The 17238-nt window shown below is 48.1% G+C and overlaps 9 protein-coding genes across 9 annotated transcripts; 2 read left to right on the top strand and 7 right to left on the bottom strand.

Moving 5' to 3' along the window:
* Positions 1 to 45: 45 nt before the first annotated feature.
* Positions 46 to 941, bottom strand: LACBIDRAFT_183558 (uncharacterized protein; the record flags this gene model as incomplete). The annotated part of the gene is made up of 5 exons (XM_001877316.1): positions 46 to 278; positions 335 to 415; positions 467 to 646; positions 700 to 771; positions 827 to 941. 5 exons carry the CDS (start codon positions 939 to 941, stop codon positions 151 to 153), a joined length of 576 nt encoding a protein of 191 aa, XP_001877351.1. The 3' UTR covers positions 46 to 150.
* Positions 942 to 1288: 347 nt separating this feature from the next.
* On the bottom strand, positions 1289 to 3001 carry LACBIDRAFT_313636 (uncharacterized protein; the record flags this gene model as incomplete). The annotated part of the gene is made up of 3 exons (XM_001877315.1): positions 1289 to 1654; positions 1704 to 2171; positions 2225 to 3001. The coding sequence occupies 3 exons, from the start codon at positions 2999 to 3001 to the stop codon at positions 1289 to 1291; spliced, it is 1611 nt and encodes a 536-aa protein (XP_001877350.1).
* A 311-nt stretch (positions 3002 to 3312) lies between these two features.
* On the bottom strand, positions 3313 to 5027 carry LACBIDRAFT_313635 (uncharacterized protein; the record flags this gene model as incomplete). Its single annotated transcript, XM_001877314.1, has 9 exons — positions 3313 to 3350; positions 3400 to 3467; positions 3516 to 3903; positions 3958 to 4008; positions 4062 to 4068; positions 4119 to 4231; positions 4283 to 4389; positions 4446 to 4566; positions 4673 to 5027. The coding sequence occupies 9 exons, from the start codon at positions 5025 to 5027 to the stop codon at positions 3313 to 3315; spliced, it is 1248 nt and encodes a 415-aa protein (XP_001877349.1).
* Positions 5028 to 5709: 682 nt separating this feature from the next.
* On the bottom strand, positions 5710 to 5907 carry LACBIDRAFT_313633 (uncharacterized protein; the record flags this gene model as incomplete). Its single annotated transcript, XM_001877313.1, has 1 exon — positions 5710 to 5907. One exon carries the CDS (start codon positions 5905 to 5907, stop codon positions 5710 to 5712), a length of 198 nt encoding a protein of 65 aa, XP_001877348.1.
* Positions 5908 to 6052: 145 nt separating this feature from the next.
* LACBIDRAFT_313632 (uncharacterized protein) lies at positions 6053 to 7556 on the bottom strand (the record flags this gene model as incomplete). The annotated part of the gene is made up of 6 exons (XM_001877312.1): positions 6053 to 6217; positions 6282 to 6300; positions 6358 to 6533; positions 6583 to 6635; positions 6686 to 6724; positions 6782 to 7556. 6 exons carry the CDS (start codon positions 7554 to 7556, stop codon positions 6053 to 6055), a joined length of 1227 nt encoding a protein of 408 aa, XP_001877347.1.
* Positions 7557 to 9571: 2015 nt separating this feature from the next.
* Positions 9572 to 10842, top strand: LACBIDRAFT_246695 (uncharacterized protein; the record flags this gene model as incomplete). The annotated part of the gene is made up of 3 exons (XM_001877682.1): positions 9572 to 9942; positions 9995 to 10529; positions 10591 to 10842. Coding segments are annotated over 3 exons (1158 nt in total), but the record flags the coding sequence as incomplete, so codon positions are not given.
* A 420-nt stretch (positions 10843 to 11262) lies between these two features.
* Positions 11263 to 14386, top strand: LACBIDRAFT_313629 (uncharacterized protein; the record flags this gene model as incomplete). The annotated part of the gene is made up of 16 exons (XM_001877681.1): positions 11263 to 11435; positions 11484 to 11607; positions 11664 to 11713; positions 11765 to 11884; positions 11935 to 11983; positions 12036 to 12109; positions 12157 to 12247; positions 12312 to 12411; positions 12462 to 12735; positions 12782 to 12795; positions 12852 to 13351; positions 13403 to 13424; positions 13478 to 13515; positions 13565 to 13571; positions 13627 to 14291; positions 14342 to 14386. The coding sequence occupies 16 exons, from the start codon at positions 11263 to 11265 to the stop codon at positions 14384 to 14386; spliced, it is 2346 nt and encodes a 781-aa protein (XP_001877716.1).
* A 94-nt stretch (positions 14387 to 14480) lies between these two features.
* LACBIDRAFT_246678 (uncharacterized protein) lies at positions 14481 to 15875 on the bottom strand (the record flags this gene model as incomplete). The annotated part of the gene is made up of 6 exons (XM_001877311.1): positions 14481 to 14651; positions 14703 to 14768; positions 14824 to 15043; positions 15096 to 15613; positions 15661 to 15723; positions 15780 to 15875. Coding segments are annotated over 6 exons (1134 nt in total), but the record flags the coding sequence as incomplete, so codon positions are not given.
* Positions 15876 to 16056: 181 nt separating this feature from the next.
* Positions 16057 to 16740, bottom strand: LACBIDRAFT_324030 (uncharacterized protein; the record flags this gene model as incomplete). The annotated part of the gene is made up of 3 exons (XM_001877310.1): positions 16057 to 16451; positions 16501 to 16614; positions 16686 to 16740. 3 exons carry the CDS (start codon positions 16738 to 16740, stop codon positions 16057 to 16059), a joined length of 564 nt encoding a protein of 187 aa, XP_001877345.1.
* Positions 16741 to 17238: the final 498 nt, after the last annotated feature.

The raw sequence follows: 17238 nt of genomic DNA, 5'->3' as shown, positions 1-17238 counted from the left end.
TGCTTGAGCTTGCAGAGACGGAAAGCTTAAAGTTCAAGCCAAATTCGAGCAACACAAGTTGCCGTCACCTCATGATTATTCGGTTAACATGCCAGGATTCCCGTGAAACACTGGGAAACACTACATGGATACTCTATTACAACAGCCATCTTACTTGCGGTACCATAAAACTCCTTTCCGACTCCGCCGCATCTTCCGCTGTAGCTGTAGCATCCCATACAATAGTGCCTCTGCGGTAGGTGGGCATCCCGGAACATAGATATCCACAGGCACAATACCTAATTCAGAAAATCGACCTTTAGCTTTTCAAATAGTACATGACTTGCACACGTACGGTCACACCCGCGGACGACAGAATAAGAATAGTGATAGTAACCACCACCATTTGCACATGATCCCATGGAAATCACCCATCCTGTTGAACCTGTCAGTTCTATCCTCCCCCTTTCGAACATGATGGACATACGAGGCTCAGGCATTTGGTCATACACCTTTCGGAGTGCAGGCGCCATCTTGTTTGTTAGAGTCCCGGCCACGATCATGATGTCACTCTGTCGTGGACTTGCACGGAAAACAACGCCCAACCTATCCTGGTCGTATCGAGCTGCAGCCATGTGCATCATCTCGACAGCGCAGCAAGCAAGACCTAAAATTCAACAATATATTGACAATAATGGCAAAAGTCAAACGAGAACTAACCAAACGTCATTGGCCACATCGACCCCTGCCTAGCCCAGTTCGTCACCTTATCAAGGGTCGACAACACGTACTCTGGATGCTAGAATTAGGCAAGTTTTATCTCCCAGCAATGAGTAAGAACTCGTACCAGCACCGTTTTGGGGTTGCTCCAGACTGAGTTGTAGGGAGCCCCGTTGTGCGAGTAGGGTGACAGGCTCAGTAGGTGATGTAGGCGGTGGAGCAACGGGCTGTTGCTCAGCCATACGCGCAGGCTGCGACGTGTGTAGAAGGAGCCGGGCTGAAACGAAGCTACTCAGCACGTTATTCAGTCAAATCAATTGAGATGCCCTACCGGCCAGAGTCCTGGGACCTGCCCTCCACGACCCATTGGCGACTGGAACAAAGGGATATCAGAATAACGTAGGGGAATATGTTGTATTTTGTACAGACCTGCTGCTTTTAAAGCAAAGGACATTTTGTAAACAGACGGCTAGGCTTTCAGAGGAGAGAAAGCAACGACGATATTGGCCGAAACGAATTATTACGTAATAATATGGATTGACAAATCGGTGAAGTGTACAAATCTACAGTTGATAAGAAATTGGCAATCCTACGAGCGAAGCTTTAACCATGGATGAGCTTTTACTTCCGCTATCGAAGCCCTTGTCTGAGGTTTGGGATCAAGGCATTTCCTCATCAAGTCCATCGCCTCATCTGAAGGGAGAGGTCCTTGCGTTTCCGACAAGAAAATTCGTCCATCCACAGTGTCGCGAGGTGACGGAAACGGCGATATTCCCATGAGGAGATATGATAACAAGACACCGAGCGTCCAAACTTCGGCTGGGGCTGCTTGATAGCTTCTTTTGAGAAGGATCTCAGATGACGCGTACGCAGCAGTTCCATAAAATAGGTTGTAGAAAGGCCTTGGCTCGTTTGGATTGACGACTGTCGCGCTTCCAAAATCAATCAGTTTAATCTATGGGACAATGAAATGAGCAACTTTTTCTATGAAAAACGGGGCTTGCCTGTAAATCATCGCTGATGATTAGATTCTCGTCTTTGATATCGCGATGAGCTATTCCCAGAGTATCCAGATAATGCACGGCATCTACTACTTGAGAAAAGACATAACGGGCCTGCGGTTCTGTTAGCCTCTTTTGAGTTGATTGTTCTATGCATTCAAAGAGGTCGTAGGATGGTCTGCGAGAGAAACCTGGTCGCGAATCCACTCGGGGGGAACATGTGAAAATGTTGTGAGGTTTCTGCTCGTTTAGCGAAGTTGAAGAATCAGCGTCCTGGGAGTCTGCTATTTGCCCAGGTAATTCCGGGTTCACATGAGGCGGAGTTCTGGGTTGAAAGGAGTCAAGTGAGATCTCAGATCCGGAATGGGAGAGGGAAGGGGTTGGGAGTGATGCAGTTGTGCAGTCCGGCAGGATTCTTTGAGAAGAAGTTCCTTCAGACCTTGGCCACGGTGAACCATGTAATTCTTGAACCTTTTACGAACATTAATGAGAGGATGCCGACGATAGCTTCAAAATACGCGCACCAAATAAAAATATAGAGGGTCTTCAAACACATCTAAACATTTCACGATGTTCCTGTGGTTGACAAACCTCAGCAGTACAATCTCTGTCGGTAAGTTTCCAACGGTTTCATCGTACATCCAAGCATGCTCGGGAACTTTATCCTTGATGATAAACTTGACTGCGACTTCATGCCCTTCTGCGCGATGGCACGCAGTCATCACAAATCCGTAACCCCCAGAACCTATTTCATCTTCGAGTTGGTATAAAGTGACGAATTCCGAATTGAGAAGGTGCCCTTGGGGGAACTTTGGTGAATGAAAGTCGGCTTGAAGATTATATATACGGTGGGAGTGTCGGTGACCAGCCGCTCGTGAAGGTTGCGAAAGAGGTGAAGAAAGCAAGTCAACAGCGTTTCCTCGTGTGATTTTGTGGGGGATAGTATGTTGTTCTTGGAAAAGGGAAGAGTTTGGCGATTCGCTAAATTCGACTGGTTGAGGTCGTGCGAAGGGATTCCGACGGAAGAACTGTAGATCCTGCTTAGGCGAGGAGTTCACAAAAAGCCTATGTGAGAGGGGGAGGTCTTCTGATGTAGCTCGTGGCTTTGAGCTGTTAGACATGTAACGCCTTGGGTCGGAAAGAGAAATTGAGGAGGCATCGCTGGCATTGTTGGACCGATTTTGAAAGCCGTAGATTTCCTCGCTGTCGATTGAACCAACAGAAGATGAGCAACCTCCGCCAGGTGATGAGGACGAGACCAGGTACAAAGGCGGTCGAGGCGCAGGCGGCTCAAGCATCATGGCTTGCAGAGGGAAGCTGACGGAGGCCAAAGACTGAGAAACAGCGAGAATATGCTTGGACTACTGTCACGAATATCCGTGATTCATGCCACAATCCCGTTTGTCTCCGCACCCCTCAACGGAACACGCCCAGCGGAACATGAGCGGAGCAAGACCGAAACGCTAAGCATATGAAAGTTTCATCGTAAAATACCCCGATCAGACGGATCAAAGTAACTAATTTTCCTGTATGAAGTCCGATTGAACAACTGTTAACATTCAACATTGAATACTGCACATCCTGAGACAAAAGTATCTGATGCCACAAAGTATTATTCTGCGGCGGCTAGAGACCACATGTAATAGACACCTGTGGACCTGACATGAGAACATCCTCGCCAAGTCTTTCGGAAACGCACCTAAGCTTCTGTAGGGTTTCCAGCGCTCTGTCAGTGCTGCCATTTCTTGTGGAGTTAGAAACGCCCCTCTGACCAAAAGGGTAAGTACACCCATATCTAAGGGGTTAGCCACGTACCTGATCTTTTTCTTTCCCTCGAGCCTGCTCTTCAGCGTGGCAACGGTTAATCCTTCAGGAAGAGGGAGACGTTCCGTGGAAGTGGAACGATTAAGTGTCTTGTGAATAGAGGGTGTGAAAGGAGGAGGCACAGCAGGGAGATCAACGTCTTCATCCTCAGATATAGGGGTCCCGTCACCTGTAGCGACGTCTTCGACCGCTCTAGATTTATATGCAGCATCCACCACCTCAGGCAGCGCATCATCACTTTCGGAGGCAGACAGGTTCAAAGTTGCCTCTATGGATTTTCCCTGACCAGATACCTTTTCAGGTGATAGTGCGAAGAGGTGCGTTGGCAAATGGAGGGATAAAAACCAACGGACCAAACCCCGCTGGACACCCAGATCACCTGACACACAAAACCATTCACTGGTATAGACAATCTGCACAAGAGCATACGTACCCACAGGAAGGATATCGGGACGCCGGAGTGAAAATATGGCAAACATGTCGACTGTATCAGAGGCTCACTAAGCATCACAAAATCTGGCGCGTTCCAGCAATTACCTGTCCACTACAAATGTGTCAATTTTTATAATGGAGCACTGAGAAAAGTGGACAAACTCTTCCAATGCCCCTGACTTCAATAAGGATACTGTACAAGTCGTCGTCGTCGGCATTCAGCAACTTTTCTGTGGACAATCTACCGTCTACAAATCGTGAGGCCAGATCCTTGACTTGGGATAATAGTTATTGGCAATTAAAATTAGAATGGCAATGGGACGGACCATATTCTGCTTTGCGTGCACTGAGTCCCGCTGTTCTGAGAGTGGCAATATCAGTATCAACGATGTCCTGTGGGGTCGGGAAGAGATGCAAATAAGATTTCATCATCCTAAGAGCAATTATCAGTCGAACGCGGTAGGTTTTGTTGTTTTGTTTTTCACGAACTGGTGGTCTGGCTTTTCTGGTATGGAGGGGTGATATAGCCTAATGAACCGATGCGTGATTGATCGTGCTGCCAACCAGGAAATTTGTTGACCTCTGCATTTGGGAAAGTTCAAATTATCGTCTAGACAAGCTGCCGTCAATTACCCACAAAATAGATGTCGAAAGAGCGCTGTTGTACAAGGCGGAAAAATTAGCATTCAATATATGTTGGATAGGAAGGCGATTGCACCGAAATGGATCAAGTTGCTCCAGGTGTTCGAACGGTTTACATTGCATCTTGAGGAATAAGTCTTGAAACCGTCGATCTACGCTGACCAGGTGATTCTTGGCCAACTCGAAATCAAAACTAAGGACAGCTGGCACGAGCGAGTTCAACGTAATGCTTGCGCTCGAAGGTCCCGCATCAGTGTTGTTTGTTGAAGGGGTTTCCTTCTTGCTACCGTTGCCATTGCGTCGTGCCCGTTTATTGGAGTCTAGGATTGCTGTCGAATTAGCCTTGCGTTTCTTGGGACTCGGAGGCGCTTGCGGAGAGGTCGTGGCCTTGCCGAGTGAACGAACAAGGGAGCGCGTAACGACGGGCATCGAGTAGAATTGAAGTGGGGATGCTACCAAGGGGGGAGCACAATTTTAATTTAATATATGATGTTGATTTTTTTGATAAGGCCAATATGGCCAGACTAACCAACCAGGCGTGGGAACAACCTTCCATATATAGGTAAATCTATAAATAGGTAACGTGTTTTGGGATGTCAGCCGCCGTCTTATCCTTCGTTTGCTGCCCCTTCCTCTACTTTTCTTCATGCTCTTACATGGGTCACAAACCCAGTCATTGATACCAAGATCCACTGGCAGTACAACCCATGAAAAGTGGTACTGCATAGTCAGTGGTCAGGCTGAAATGACACAAAAAGAAAATGACCTACCCTGATGAGCACATGCTTTTGTCCTCTGCCTCAACTGCATCACTCTCACCTCAATTACAATGTGGACAGAAAACAGTTTTATCATCTCAAATATTGTCCTCAATCTATATCATATACCAGGCTTCTTAGATCACAAGTGTGAATAGTATAGTAAGTACTGCACTTGGTAAGTGAGGACAGCTTGCAGAACGCCTCAGAGAGCGCACTGAGCTCATCCAACCCATAGATTACCCAAAATTGGTACTTTAAATAAAAAAATTTAATGGCCTGCCGGCCGGACTAACCAACCGACCCCATATGGCAGATTCAAATCCTGCTCCCCCCTTGGATGCTACTTGACTCTAACAATGTAACATAAATAACGTCATCATATTGCAAGTCATGTTTTCGGCTCCGTCAAAACTATCTATGTACACGAGACTGGAACCCAGTCTCCGATAGTAGTAATTCGCTATGTTTAAGGGGATGCAGTGTCGAATCCGAGAAATTGTGGAAGTTCTGTAAGTATTTGGAATGTGTGAGCGGGTAATTACTACCATGGAATTACACCCCAATAGTGTACATATCCATAACGGCTGGTATCGAGACTATATGTACACAAGAATTGTTTACATAACAAACGGAATCGTAAAGTCGTGAAGTCGTAAGTCATTTATTTGCAAGGGTAGCTTTCTGCCAGAACGATTAGCGAGTTTTACGCTGAGACATCCCGTCGATAGTCGCCTCGGCAACGAGGTCAAGAGTCAGCGGTGAAGAAATGGGTGCGTCAACGGGGAATTGACCTATTTGTGTTACACCGTTTTGCGGACTTGGTTCTGTTAATGGGGGGAAGTCCCAAGGACGGGGTACCTGGGTAATATTCGCGTTAGTGGGGTGACATTTCCAGAAACCAAGGATCAACAACACGCCGTACCATGGCTGCTGGCATAATCCTATTATGTATCGGGTAATATAGTAAATCCAAAAACGTCGGGGTGAGTGGAACTCACCATGTAGCTGCACAAATAACTCCTTGGCCCTGGTCTTGTCGCTTGATAGCGTTCCATTCGAAATCGATGTATTGAGCTATGTACCGAATGAACGGGAGGATTTCTCGGACTCCGTTGTTGATCAAGGCTAAGGCTGACAAAAAATTCACGACAGAGCCTGTCACCGATTGAGCGCTCTGAAAAATTGAATAAATTCGAGATCAGAATCTGGCAGAAAGTGCATACGTCGAGATATTCCAAAGTCGGAGGGGGCAGTAGTATCTCGAGCCCCCACCAATCTAAACTTTGTCAAAAAAAAACGAAATGAAGCAATGAGAGACCTTCATACATGTGATCACTGACAATCGGTCAGTTGGTGGGTGGACGCCTTCGAAATTCAAAAATTATTGAAACAGTTACAGGAAAGGTATAACAGAGAACTAACCGTTGTGGTCTGGCAGAATGGCCCTGCCTGTTGCATAACCCAACGCCATTAATTGTGGGGTAATCTGTTTCACACCTTCGAGGACTGTTTTTGCAGTTGGAACAGCACCAGCCAATAGGCCGCTTCCGTTTCCAGGTTGGCCTAGTCCCAGATCGGGGGCAGCTAGCAGGTCAACGATATGCATTTCGTTGAAAAGGTCAGTTAGCTTATCAACGGGGGTTGACACAACGTCGAGAGTTTCCCGTTTGCTCCCTGTGGCGGTATTGGGGACGTGTAACTTAGTAAAATGGAGTAGGTCCTCCTCTGCATCGGTGTGACCCAGGCAGACTGCGTGAATGGGCGATGCCGGGACGACATGGGAATTATAAGTGGAGGTCCTTCGTATTGGCTCCCCCGTTGCCGGCAGAAGGCGCAACTGAGCAATGAGTTTCTTCGCTGTCTTCGGCCGCATGAGCTGGGACTTGATGACAAGTAATTGAGGCTTCGCAACCGCTGAAGTGAGTCTGGGAGAAAGGGGGGAAGAAGGACCAATAATGATCGAACGGACAGACAATGCTGTTTTCTTTGCTCGCTTTTCTGAACTTGATGTGCGAGACTTGTCCATGCGTTTTGAGGATGACTTCGCCACCAACTTTTTCCCGCCTTTCTCTTCTGTCATCGATCTGTCGCCTTCCTTCCATCTAGAGGAAAAGGAAAAGGCGCGGAAAGAGAAATAACGGAGTCGAACGGGGCTCCCCTCTTCAGGGGGTTCTGGGCTGCTGCCGGCTCTACCCATTGATTTGGACTTTGTGGGGTACGAAAACAAGGTCAGAACACCCATTATTATAGGGAATGGGGAATCAAGGAATCCTTGTTACGTGAGACCAACTGGCCGTTGATACATAAGTAGATGATAGCAGGACCAGAGCGCGCCAACCGTCCTTATTTGAAACATGACAAAAACAAACCTCTTTGATTGTCATGCTTGGTTAGCGAGGCACGCCCTTACAGTGTCTTTCACTGCCGGCATGAAGAAGAATCCCTTTCTCCTCGTGAAATTGCTGACATGCAGATGTTCAATTTGCCGTGACAAAAAACCCTGAGGGTAACAGTTCTCGAGATTTATGTGCAACAAGTAGTCTAGTACTAAGACGCACAACGTAAAGCTCCCCTTAGGTGTAATTAGGTCTGGTGGGCCACCACTTATGTGGGTATTAACGTCCGTTGTGTAGCTGTAGGGTACAGATAATGTGAAGGTTTTGGGTAGAGGGCCGTGTGATCGGAAGTCTTGGTCTATTGCGTCTATGCGACGCTAGGGTATGGGCGCGCGCTACTGCGCTCGCATGGGTTTGTCTGTGGGTATGGGTAGCGCGGGCGTGTTATGGTTCGGCGTCGGACTCATCGTCCTCTGAATCTATATCGGGGGGTTCTGGCTCGTCGAGGAAGGAGGGAAGCCCCTTGAGCGTGTATTTCTCTCTTGTGAATGTTAAGGCGCCCGAGTCCCGTATGAAGTCGGCTAGGGCGGCTATTCCTTTGGGGGTCCCCAACAGCTCTGGGAGCGCCAGGTCGCGGCTGTGTTTACGCAGCTTCTTCCGGTGATCTTCGTAGCGGTTGCACTCTCTGATGATGTGCTCTCGGGTTTGCGGGTCTTCTCCGCACTCGCAGCTGGTGCTCTTCTCAGGAAAGAGCTGTCTCCCGAATTCACCCTTGGCTCGCCGTAGTGCGAATGCCCGTGACGTGCTAATTGGCGCGTTCCATGCGAGTTGAGTGGCCTCCTTCGCTAGTTCGTCCGCTCTGTCGTTCCCTGCTATTTTGCAATGGCTTGGACACCATGCGATTTCGATTGTGCGAGTAGGGTCGTTATCGAGGAACCTGGCCATCTTTCGGTGGAATTTGGCCGCGTATAGTTGTCCCGGTTGTGGTTTAGGATCGAATATTGCCCCTGCCGCTGCTGAGTTGTCGACGAAGAAGTGTCTAGAAGTGTATGTGTTTGATTTCCGGGTGATTGTCGACATACTTCGTTGTCATGCCCGCCCCCATCTTTAGCCCGGCCATTTCTGCGTCGTAAACCTCGGCCCTTCCCCCCGTGAACACCTCTTCCCCTGCGTGGTATCCGACCGCCGCTGCGCCTACCTGAGAGAAACCCATCTTCTCCACCATGGACCCGTCCGTGTAAATGATTAGGCATTCTCTTCTTTTTGATAACTTGCGGTACTTTTCTTTATGTTCTTCTATCATCTTCCGCTTTTCTTCATCGTCTTTCGTTTCTGGTTTACAGGCATTTATCTGCACCCGGCCTCCGAAGCTGGAACTTGTGCGTCGCCACGGAGCTACAAGGATCCTTTCGTGCGCGTGATAGGTTTGCTTAGCGATAGTAGGTTGGTCGTCCTGGCCATGGCTCGGTTGGTGGCCGACAAGTGGCCGAGTTATTGTTGAGTCTGGGTTGGAGGAGTGGTGGTGTTTTCTTGTCCCCGGGTTTCCTCCATTGTTGGGGGAGCCTCTTGATGATCGGGCTGGAGTGGCTTAGCTTGTTGAGCCGGATCGCGCACCGTGTAGGTTGGCTTGGTGCGGAACGCCGGGAACGCCCTTATTTAAGCTTGTACTTATACACAACCAAACTTTAGTATGACTCTGACTCTCAGCAACCATGTCCAGAGTCGGTCTCCTCGTCAAGGCTTTGACAAGGTGAGGCTTAATTTTCACTCTCCCTTCATTTTTCATCCCCTCTTGCAGAAAAACAAACCCCGTTCTGTTTGCGATAATAATGGGTATTTTTTGCGGTGTCAAATTGTTTCTGTAGTTTGACAGAGAAACACAGGCACAGGGGCCATTAGCACTCTCTTCAACGCTTTTCCGTATGGCACGGGAACGCGCCTCATGACAATTCTTAGTCTCATGGTTTTCTTTGTCAACCTTGTGCTGTTTTTCTCATTCACTGCCATGGCTTTGGTGAAGTATACTTCGCATAGGGATCGCTGGGCTTCATTGCTTCAAAACCCCGTCGCAAGTCTATATACTGGTTGTTTTCCAATGGGAGCAACCACTCTGATAAATGTGGCCGTTGATGTTATACATGAAGAATATCGTTTTGGCGGTCCAGCATTCCTATACTTCATCTGGGCTTTCTGGTGGTTGGACATCGTAATTGCTTTCGTTTGTTGTTGGATTGGGGTTCATGTGATGTTTGTCCGCTCTTTTCTGACATCGGTCCAAAATCGAACAATTTGGTTTTAGGGCGACGCGGCAAACGCATTCCCTTTCGTCAATGACTGCCATGTGGCTTCTCCCCGTTGTTACACTTATCGTCGCAGCTTCGTCTGGTGGCGTCTTGGGCAGGGCCTTGTTGAACATCTCCCCTTATTTTGCGCTTATCACCATCGTCGTCGCCGCGTTCCTCGTCACTACTGGACTAAGCCTTGCCCTTATGATTCTGACAATCTATCTCTTTCGTCTGGTTGTCTACGGCTTACCACAGGGAGGAAGCATTCTTTCCGTTTTCCTGCCTCTTGGGCCGACTGGCCAGTCTGGTTACGCCATCTTATTGATTGGTCAGACTCTAAAGAATCTCCTACCTTACAATCCTGCCTCCCGATTTCTTCATTCAAAAGTGACGGGGGAAGTCATTGAAGTTGTTTGCATTTGTGCCGCTTTTCTCCTTTGGTCGCTTGCCACAATGTGGATGCTTTACGCATTACTAGCCATACAAGCATCACTTCGTCAAAATCGGGTACCTTTCAAATTGTCTTTTTGGGGATTGGTATTTCCCAATGTGCGTCTCTGTGTTTCCTCGCGTCCTTCGCTAGCCCTTTTATGCATGCCTTTATCCGCAGGGTGTTTACGCCAACCTCACCATTCAGCTAGCCACCATATTTGGCTCAAATGCCTTCCGTGTGTGGGGATCAATCTATGCGGTTGCCACTTTTATCCTCTGGGCGTCAATCGTCTTACGCTCGTTATGGGAGTTGAAATGGGTTGTCTCAAACATCTTGGCTGATGACTCCAACGGCACACCAAACGGTGACGATTCCCGCGAGAAGGGAAGCAGTGCGGCGACGAGCACGACTAATTTTTCCGAGTTGTAACTTACCTACCTGCTGCACCGGCGCAACAACCTTGAACAATGGAGACAGCGACGCAGGAACTTGATGGTAGGTTTATTCTGGATGGATCGAAATCCTGCCATACTTATAACTTATAGAAGGAGTCGTTCAGTTCAAAGTCAAGGCGCGCGGGCGTCTTATGTATCTCCAAAAGATGAGATGGGGAGACACTTCGGATTTGTAGAGCCACCTAGATGATTGAATAAAGGAGTCCAATGTCATCGAGTTGCCCCATTACTTAAAGCTAATTATTTATTTGATGTGCGCAGTCTGCCCGAATATCAGTACATAGTTCTATAGTCGAACCCAAGTGGTTTGACGGTGCCCCCTTTTTGAGCACTTTAAGGGGCCGGCACAGCCACAGGTCTGTAAACAACAGTGGTTCTGCATCATTTGAACTTCATGTCTGCTCGATCCCACCACTCCGAATACCAACCTTTGGTTAGTCAAGAAGAAACCGACGTGGGAGAGGGTCGCTGGGCTTCCTCGAGCAGAACGACTACGACGCCGGGACATCGTCGCACCGGTCGTCCTGGGAGCATTGACCTCACAAAGTTGGACAATGCGTTTAAACGGTTGGTTGACTTTGCATCTTGCGCATCTTACTTGCTTATCTCTCCAAGGTGGACAGAATCTATAGCGCAAAAGGTGAAACGGAAGAAGAAAGTATCTGACCATTCGAGGAAACAAATCTGGCGAAGTGTGTTCGAGCCAACGGTTATTGGGATATCCAGTTCTGGGGCAGCGGTACGTTCGTGCCCTTCGATCAGATAGCTCCTGTTGATCTTTGGGTCACTGAACAGGTGAAGACTTTAGATCATAAGCCCCCAATGACGAAACAGGCATTCGACGTGTGAGCAGACTATGCAGACACTGGAAAATACTCACAGCTAAACGTCTTCAGGTTGGCTCAGTCCGTGAGAAACGCAATTGCAGAAGGAATTCATCCCAAGATGATAACGAAAGGATCTTCTGGTTCATATTTTGCTCGAGCAAAAGTGGGAGGTCGTGTACAGACTGTTGCGTGAGTTGTCACTGTTTCCCATTTCTCCTGTCAGCGTTAACATTAGTTAGTGTTTTCAAGCCCAAAGATGAGGAACCCTACGGCCGGTTAAACCCAAAGGTAAGATTTTTTTCCTACCAACTGGAAGTTTCCACAACTCAGGTGTTGCAAGACTACGAAGTGGATTCACCGACAGTTTCGGTGGATCATACCATTTGGGAGATCATGCCTTATACCCAATCTTAGGTTTGTGTGGCCTTAACCTTGGTCTGCCAATGGCTTACATTTTGTAGCTACATTTCTGAAGCTGCAGCTTCGTTGCTTGACCGAAGATTGGATCTCCACATTGTCCCCCCAACTGAACTTGTTTCATTATCGAGCCCGGTAAATGGGCTCCTGACATCGTACGGCCCGTTGTGATCTGAACCAGCTATGATTTCTTCGCTAGGCTTTCTTTTACGACTGGCTTGACCGAAGCGCAGCTAAGAAAGGAAAACCGTTACCTGAGAAAATTGGGAGCATGCAATTCTTTTTACATGGTTATCAAGGTAAGTTTTCGGCGCTTGAAATTTCCCTGTTTCAAATATCCTCCCCAAAGATGCATCCGACTTTTTGCGAAAGTATCCTTGGCCAGGACGCGCTATTGCAGATACCTTCGACGATTCGACACATCGACAGGGAAATGTATCGAAACGCTTCCTCGGCGCTTTGAAAGTTGTTTGTGGAAAGACAGGCGACACCGAGGACGCGTACGATGATGTTGATTATGAGGATGAACGCGTCCTCTACGATGCCACGGAGGAGGGCGGTGCACACCGACCATTCTATTGGAGTCAAACTCTCCAGCAAAGCTTCCGTGAGGAGTTGGAAAAGTGAGCACTTCATGATCTTTGTTTCATAGCTGCTCACATAACAAAGGCTTGTTATACTGGGTTAATCTCTTTCCCATTCGTGGTACTTTGGTATTAACGCTTCTCTAATTTCTCAGATTATCTCATGCTTAACACTGACCGGGGTGCGGACAATTATATGATCAAGTATTGTGAAGGCGACCATGAAAAGGCCCTTGTAGATGTTGCACCGTCCCGCTCAGTTCGCCTCGAGATGCCAGCAATGAGCGAGCTTCGGAGGAATGAGATGTCTTCTCATACGCCGTCAATGACCCCATCCGCTTCGTATCACCCACCTTCATCACCAGGCGCGTCGGGATCTTCCACACCACACGGCGATTATAGGCGACGCCCGCATATTCACATCGCAGCCATTGACAATTCACTGTCGTTTCCCCATGAACATCCACAAGGTTGGCGGTCTTACACATACGGATGGTTATATTTGCCTGTCAGCATCATTGGTCGGCCTTTCAGTGAAAAGACAAGAAATCATTTTCTACCATTGCTCACGTCGAAGTCATGGTGGGAAGAAACGACATTTTTGCTGGAAAACCTGTTTGCAGTTGATCCCGATTTTCATCCAAAGATGTTTGCTGTAAGGGTAGTTTCTTGTTGAGGAATTTCTCTGACTTTCCCCTCCTTCTAGCGACAACTTGCCGTTATCAAAGGTTCATTATTTCCCTTGATCTGTTTTCGGGAGTCTAATCTACCTCCCGCGCAGGCCAAGCTTGGAACATCGTGCAGTCCTTGAGGCACGCAGTATGTCCTTCATAATTCTCCACTTCCCTTTGCTCACCTTGACTTTTAGGATGAGGGTAAATATTGCTTCCCTCCCTACTTCTCTCTTTTCGCTACAATCACGCATTTCAGGTCCGTTAGAGTTAACACGGAGAACGAAAGTCCTTGTCTGGGATGAGGAATTGGAGGTTGCTGAAGAGGCTATTCAAGAAGTGGCAAATAGTCCATCTTCTCCAAGACTTTCCATAAATAGTGTTCCTCTGCCAAGACGGACCCGAAGTCAAAGTTCTGGGAGCGAATTCCCCCCTCCAATCCGTAGAACATCGACTGACGCATCGGGGGCGCCTCGGCCAGTTCCCTTTGCAGCCAAATTCCAACGGGTACACCCTGGGACTACTGGTGTCACTGTTCTGGAGCATCTGGAGCGGCTTGATGCCGTAGAAGCGAGCTTACAACGGCTAGGCGTAGGTGAGACGATCGAGGAGGAGGAGGTCGATGTTGGCGTTGTTGCATCGACAGTACCCCCGAAACCTATCTCCATACCCCGTCGCCCAATAGAGTCGTCTTCAAACGTCGCTACATCTCCATTCTCACCTCCCGGCAGCCCCTTACCCACCGTGCATGAAGTCTCGTCGTCAGCTAGTTCAATAGCGGAAGAAGACCTGGTGGCTCTGTCTAAATCTACGTCACATATTGAAAGTGCAAACCCCTTTAATCGTCCAGACAACCTCTCGAGCGCGGGAATAGAATGGATTCAAACTTCAGGCGAGAGCCAGAAGCGTATCGTGATCACTGAAGTATGTATCTCTGCTCTCTAGTTTTGATACTATACCTTACAAGCCTACAGAGACTGGAAACGGTACACAAGAAACCCCTTTGTGCTTGCTGGTAAATTTTGAGGTTCTATTATTGGACGATGATAATCCGGTCATTTATTGGATGCTTAATAAAACGTGTGATATAATAAATATGATCGTCGGCGTGGATTAATCTCCCTCTGTGACCAGCCACTTAGCAAAGTCATCGAGCCGTTTTCTCTCAGCATCCTCCCCTTCACCACCCAGATCGTCTCCTGCGCCGCTGCGTTTAAAACGTTGCTTTCCAGAGTAAAGATCGGCTTCGATGCGACGACCAGCGAAAAATCTTCCACTCATTTTCTAGTTTTCAGCGTAAAAAACTCATTCTTGTGTTCAAAATCAACCACGTACCAGGACGCAAGCTTGCGCACTAATGGTATCCCGAAACTTGACGGTCATTACGCCATCCTGTTCTTTCTTGAAGTGGAAAAGTGTCAATGAATGATAAAGTTGTGAATTTATGCTTGCTCACATCATATAATACAACGTTGGTGACCTCTCCGAGCGAAGCACACTCCTCTCGGACATCCTCCTTGAGATCAAGCAACAAAGCAGAGTCTTCCTGGAGCTCTTGTAGGGTAAACATGTGCTTCAGGACAACCACACGGCTGTTTTTATTAGCCACATTCATATCATCTTCAGGATCGGGCATTGGACCAAAACCATCGTCGTCCCCCCATTCGGCCAGTTTCCTGTCCTCCATGTTAAACCGAACGGGGATGAGGATTCAAAAGGCAATAATACTTTTGCATTTTTCCAATTCGTTTCGTCGTCTTTTTTTTATTCACCGTTTTCCTCGGCTTACTTTGATCGCCTGTACCGATCGAGTTATTCTTGTGTGCAAAGTCGGCCTTTGTAACTCTCATGACCGTTGAAGGCACACCTAATCGCAACTCTGCGTCGTCTAGTATGTTCAAGGCCAATAGGACAGATTCTTCCTTGAAGTAAACCACGAGCGCCTCTCCGCTGAACGACCCATCATCCCTGGCGTACATCTTAATTTTGGGCTCTCCTTGTTCATCCTCCTCGATAACACCACATCTCGAGAAACGTTCGATGAGCTCGTCCTGCTCGGTATCGAGAGGCAGGCCGGTGACGTAAACAGCTGTATTCTTCGATTTACGTTCGGCTGGGGGCTTGTCCCTCTTGTCGTTCTTGCCTCGTTTGATGGAGGGTCCGGCTGCCGTCAATGGGGTGGCAGAGGTGTAATCCTCCACTTTCCGTTTCTTGCTTTCTCTCCTGAGGACTGGAGCCGCAGGAGTCTAGATGCGTGAGTACGGGGTTGTAGACATGAACAAGTCTTGCCCACCTCTTCGTCTACACCGGCGATGGAATACGCAGCTTGTTGATTCTTGATGAGATCTTCGTCAACCTGTGTTTGCGGTTTATATAAATTTGTTGGGTTGTGGATATTAGTGGCGCGCGCACCAATGGGACCCAGACAGCGTTGGAGGGGTCGTATTCCAGTTCTGTGTCATCGTCCTGTTCATATCGCCATGTACCCGCGGTTTTGGAGAAGTAGATGCTGGCAGAGAGGTCAAGATTGCTGCTACAAACACTAGGCTCGTTCAAGTATATGCTCACCGTGGATCATCTGCGAACGCCGCTGCTTGAGCCTCAGCAGACGAACCAATTGCCACAGATGGTGGTGGGACAGACATATTTTGTATTTACGGTTGTTTGAAACTGATGGTCTAATAGGCTACTACCGGTATAGTGACATGGGGAAGTAGGCAAACTGGTCATGGGGAGCATTGGGCGACAGCTGGGGCACCCATCGCTTGTAAGGAATAGGCAGGGCTGGGGGAAGCTTTGACTCCGAGTAGACCTTTGTAGCTCCGGTAATGGTGGCAATAGCTTCGGAGAGCTCGGGGGTTTTCTGGGCAACTACGGGAACCTCTGTCTGTCCTTCAACAGGCGCCGCGCTGGAGAGGGGGGTAAGCAAACGGATATGATGAACGTTCGTGGAGACATACACTTGAGGAGGTGAAGAATGCGCGATTAGCAAGGAAGAGAGTTCAGACTGAGTGACGACGGAGAGTTGTGGATATGCACGTCGAACATCGCGTTTCCAATATGGATTCTCGGCAGGGTCAGAAGCTACGACAGTTGAATTGGGCGAAGAGAATACAAAAAAAAGAAGAAAAACCTTTGGTGGCAGGGGTAGAGTACTTTTCCGGACGAGAGGCTGGCGGGGGCCAACGATTGAGATTTGGCAAGGGGAGACCAGAGGAAATTTCTGGGTTTACGACGACAACGTCGCCTGTGGATTATATGTTAGCGGCGGTGAGGGAACAAAGTATATGGAAAACTCGCGAAATTTCTTCCAAAAACCCTTTGGACTGAGGTGATAAAGAGTTGACTCTGCCGCCTTCTTCAAGGTGGCCATAGAGAGAAGAGAGGTTGTCACGTGTCAAATTGCTCACAACGTGCTCACACTGACAGGTCTTAATTATGATTGACCTCTTTCAGCAGTAATGGTAATAAGGTTGACCATTACTTTATCTATTCTATTCATGAATTGCGCAATCATCATGGCGCAATCGCCACCATTTCACCATCCATTAACTTTTCTCTCAATTTTCATCGACATCCTTTATCCTTAACCCGGCCCTTTAAAGCCCCGTACGATGCTCTCAATTTTCATCCCTACCACCTAATGGCATCCTCATCCAGAGACCCTCATTCTCTTCCTTCCTTTGACAGTCTCACTTCCAACGCACCAGTCCTATACCTCCCACCTCTTCTCTCATCTCTGCCAGAGAATGTATCACCCCATAATCTTCCTTCACTCCATCCACCTCTCATAACAGAAACACGTCTGCCGGATATCGATCCTGTTTCCTTGTCTCTTCACAAGGCCCTTCATTATTTTAGACCCTTGTCT

This window comes from Laccaria bicolor, genomic scaffold (genome assembly GCF_000143565.1).
Source record: "Laccaria bicolor S238N-H82 LACBIscaffold_5 genomic scaffold, whole genome shotgun sequence".
NCBI lineage: Eukaryota > Fungi > Basidiomycota > Agaricomycetes > Agaricales > Hydnangiaceae > Laccaria > Laccaria bicolor.
This window is presented reverse-complemented; position numbering and strand designations above follow the sequence as displayed.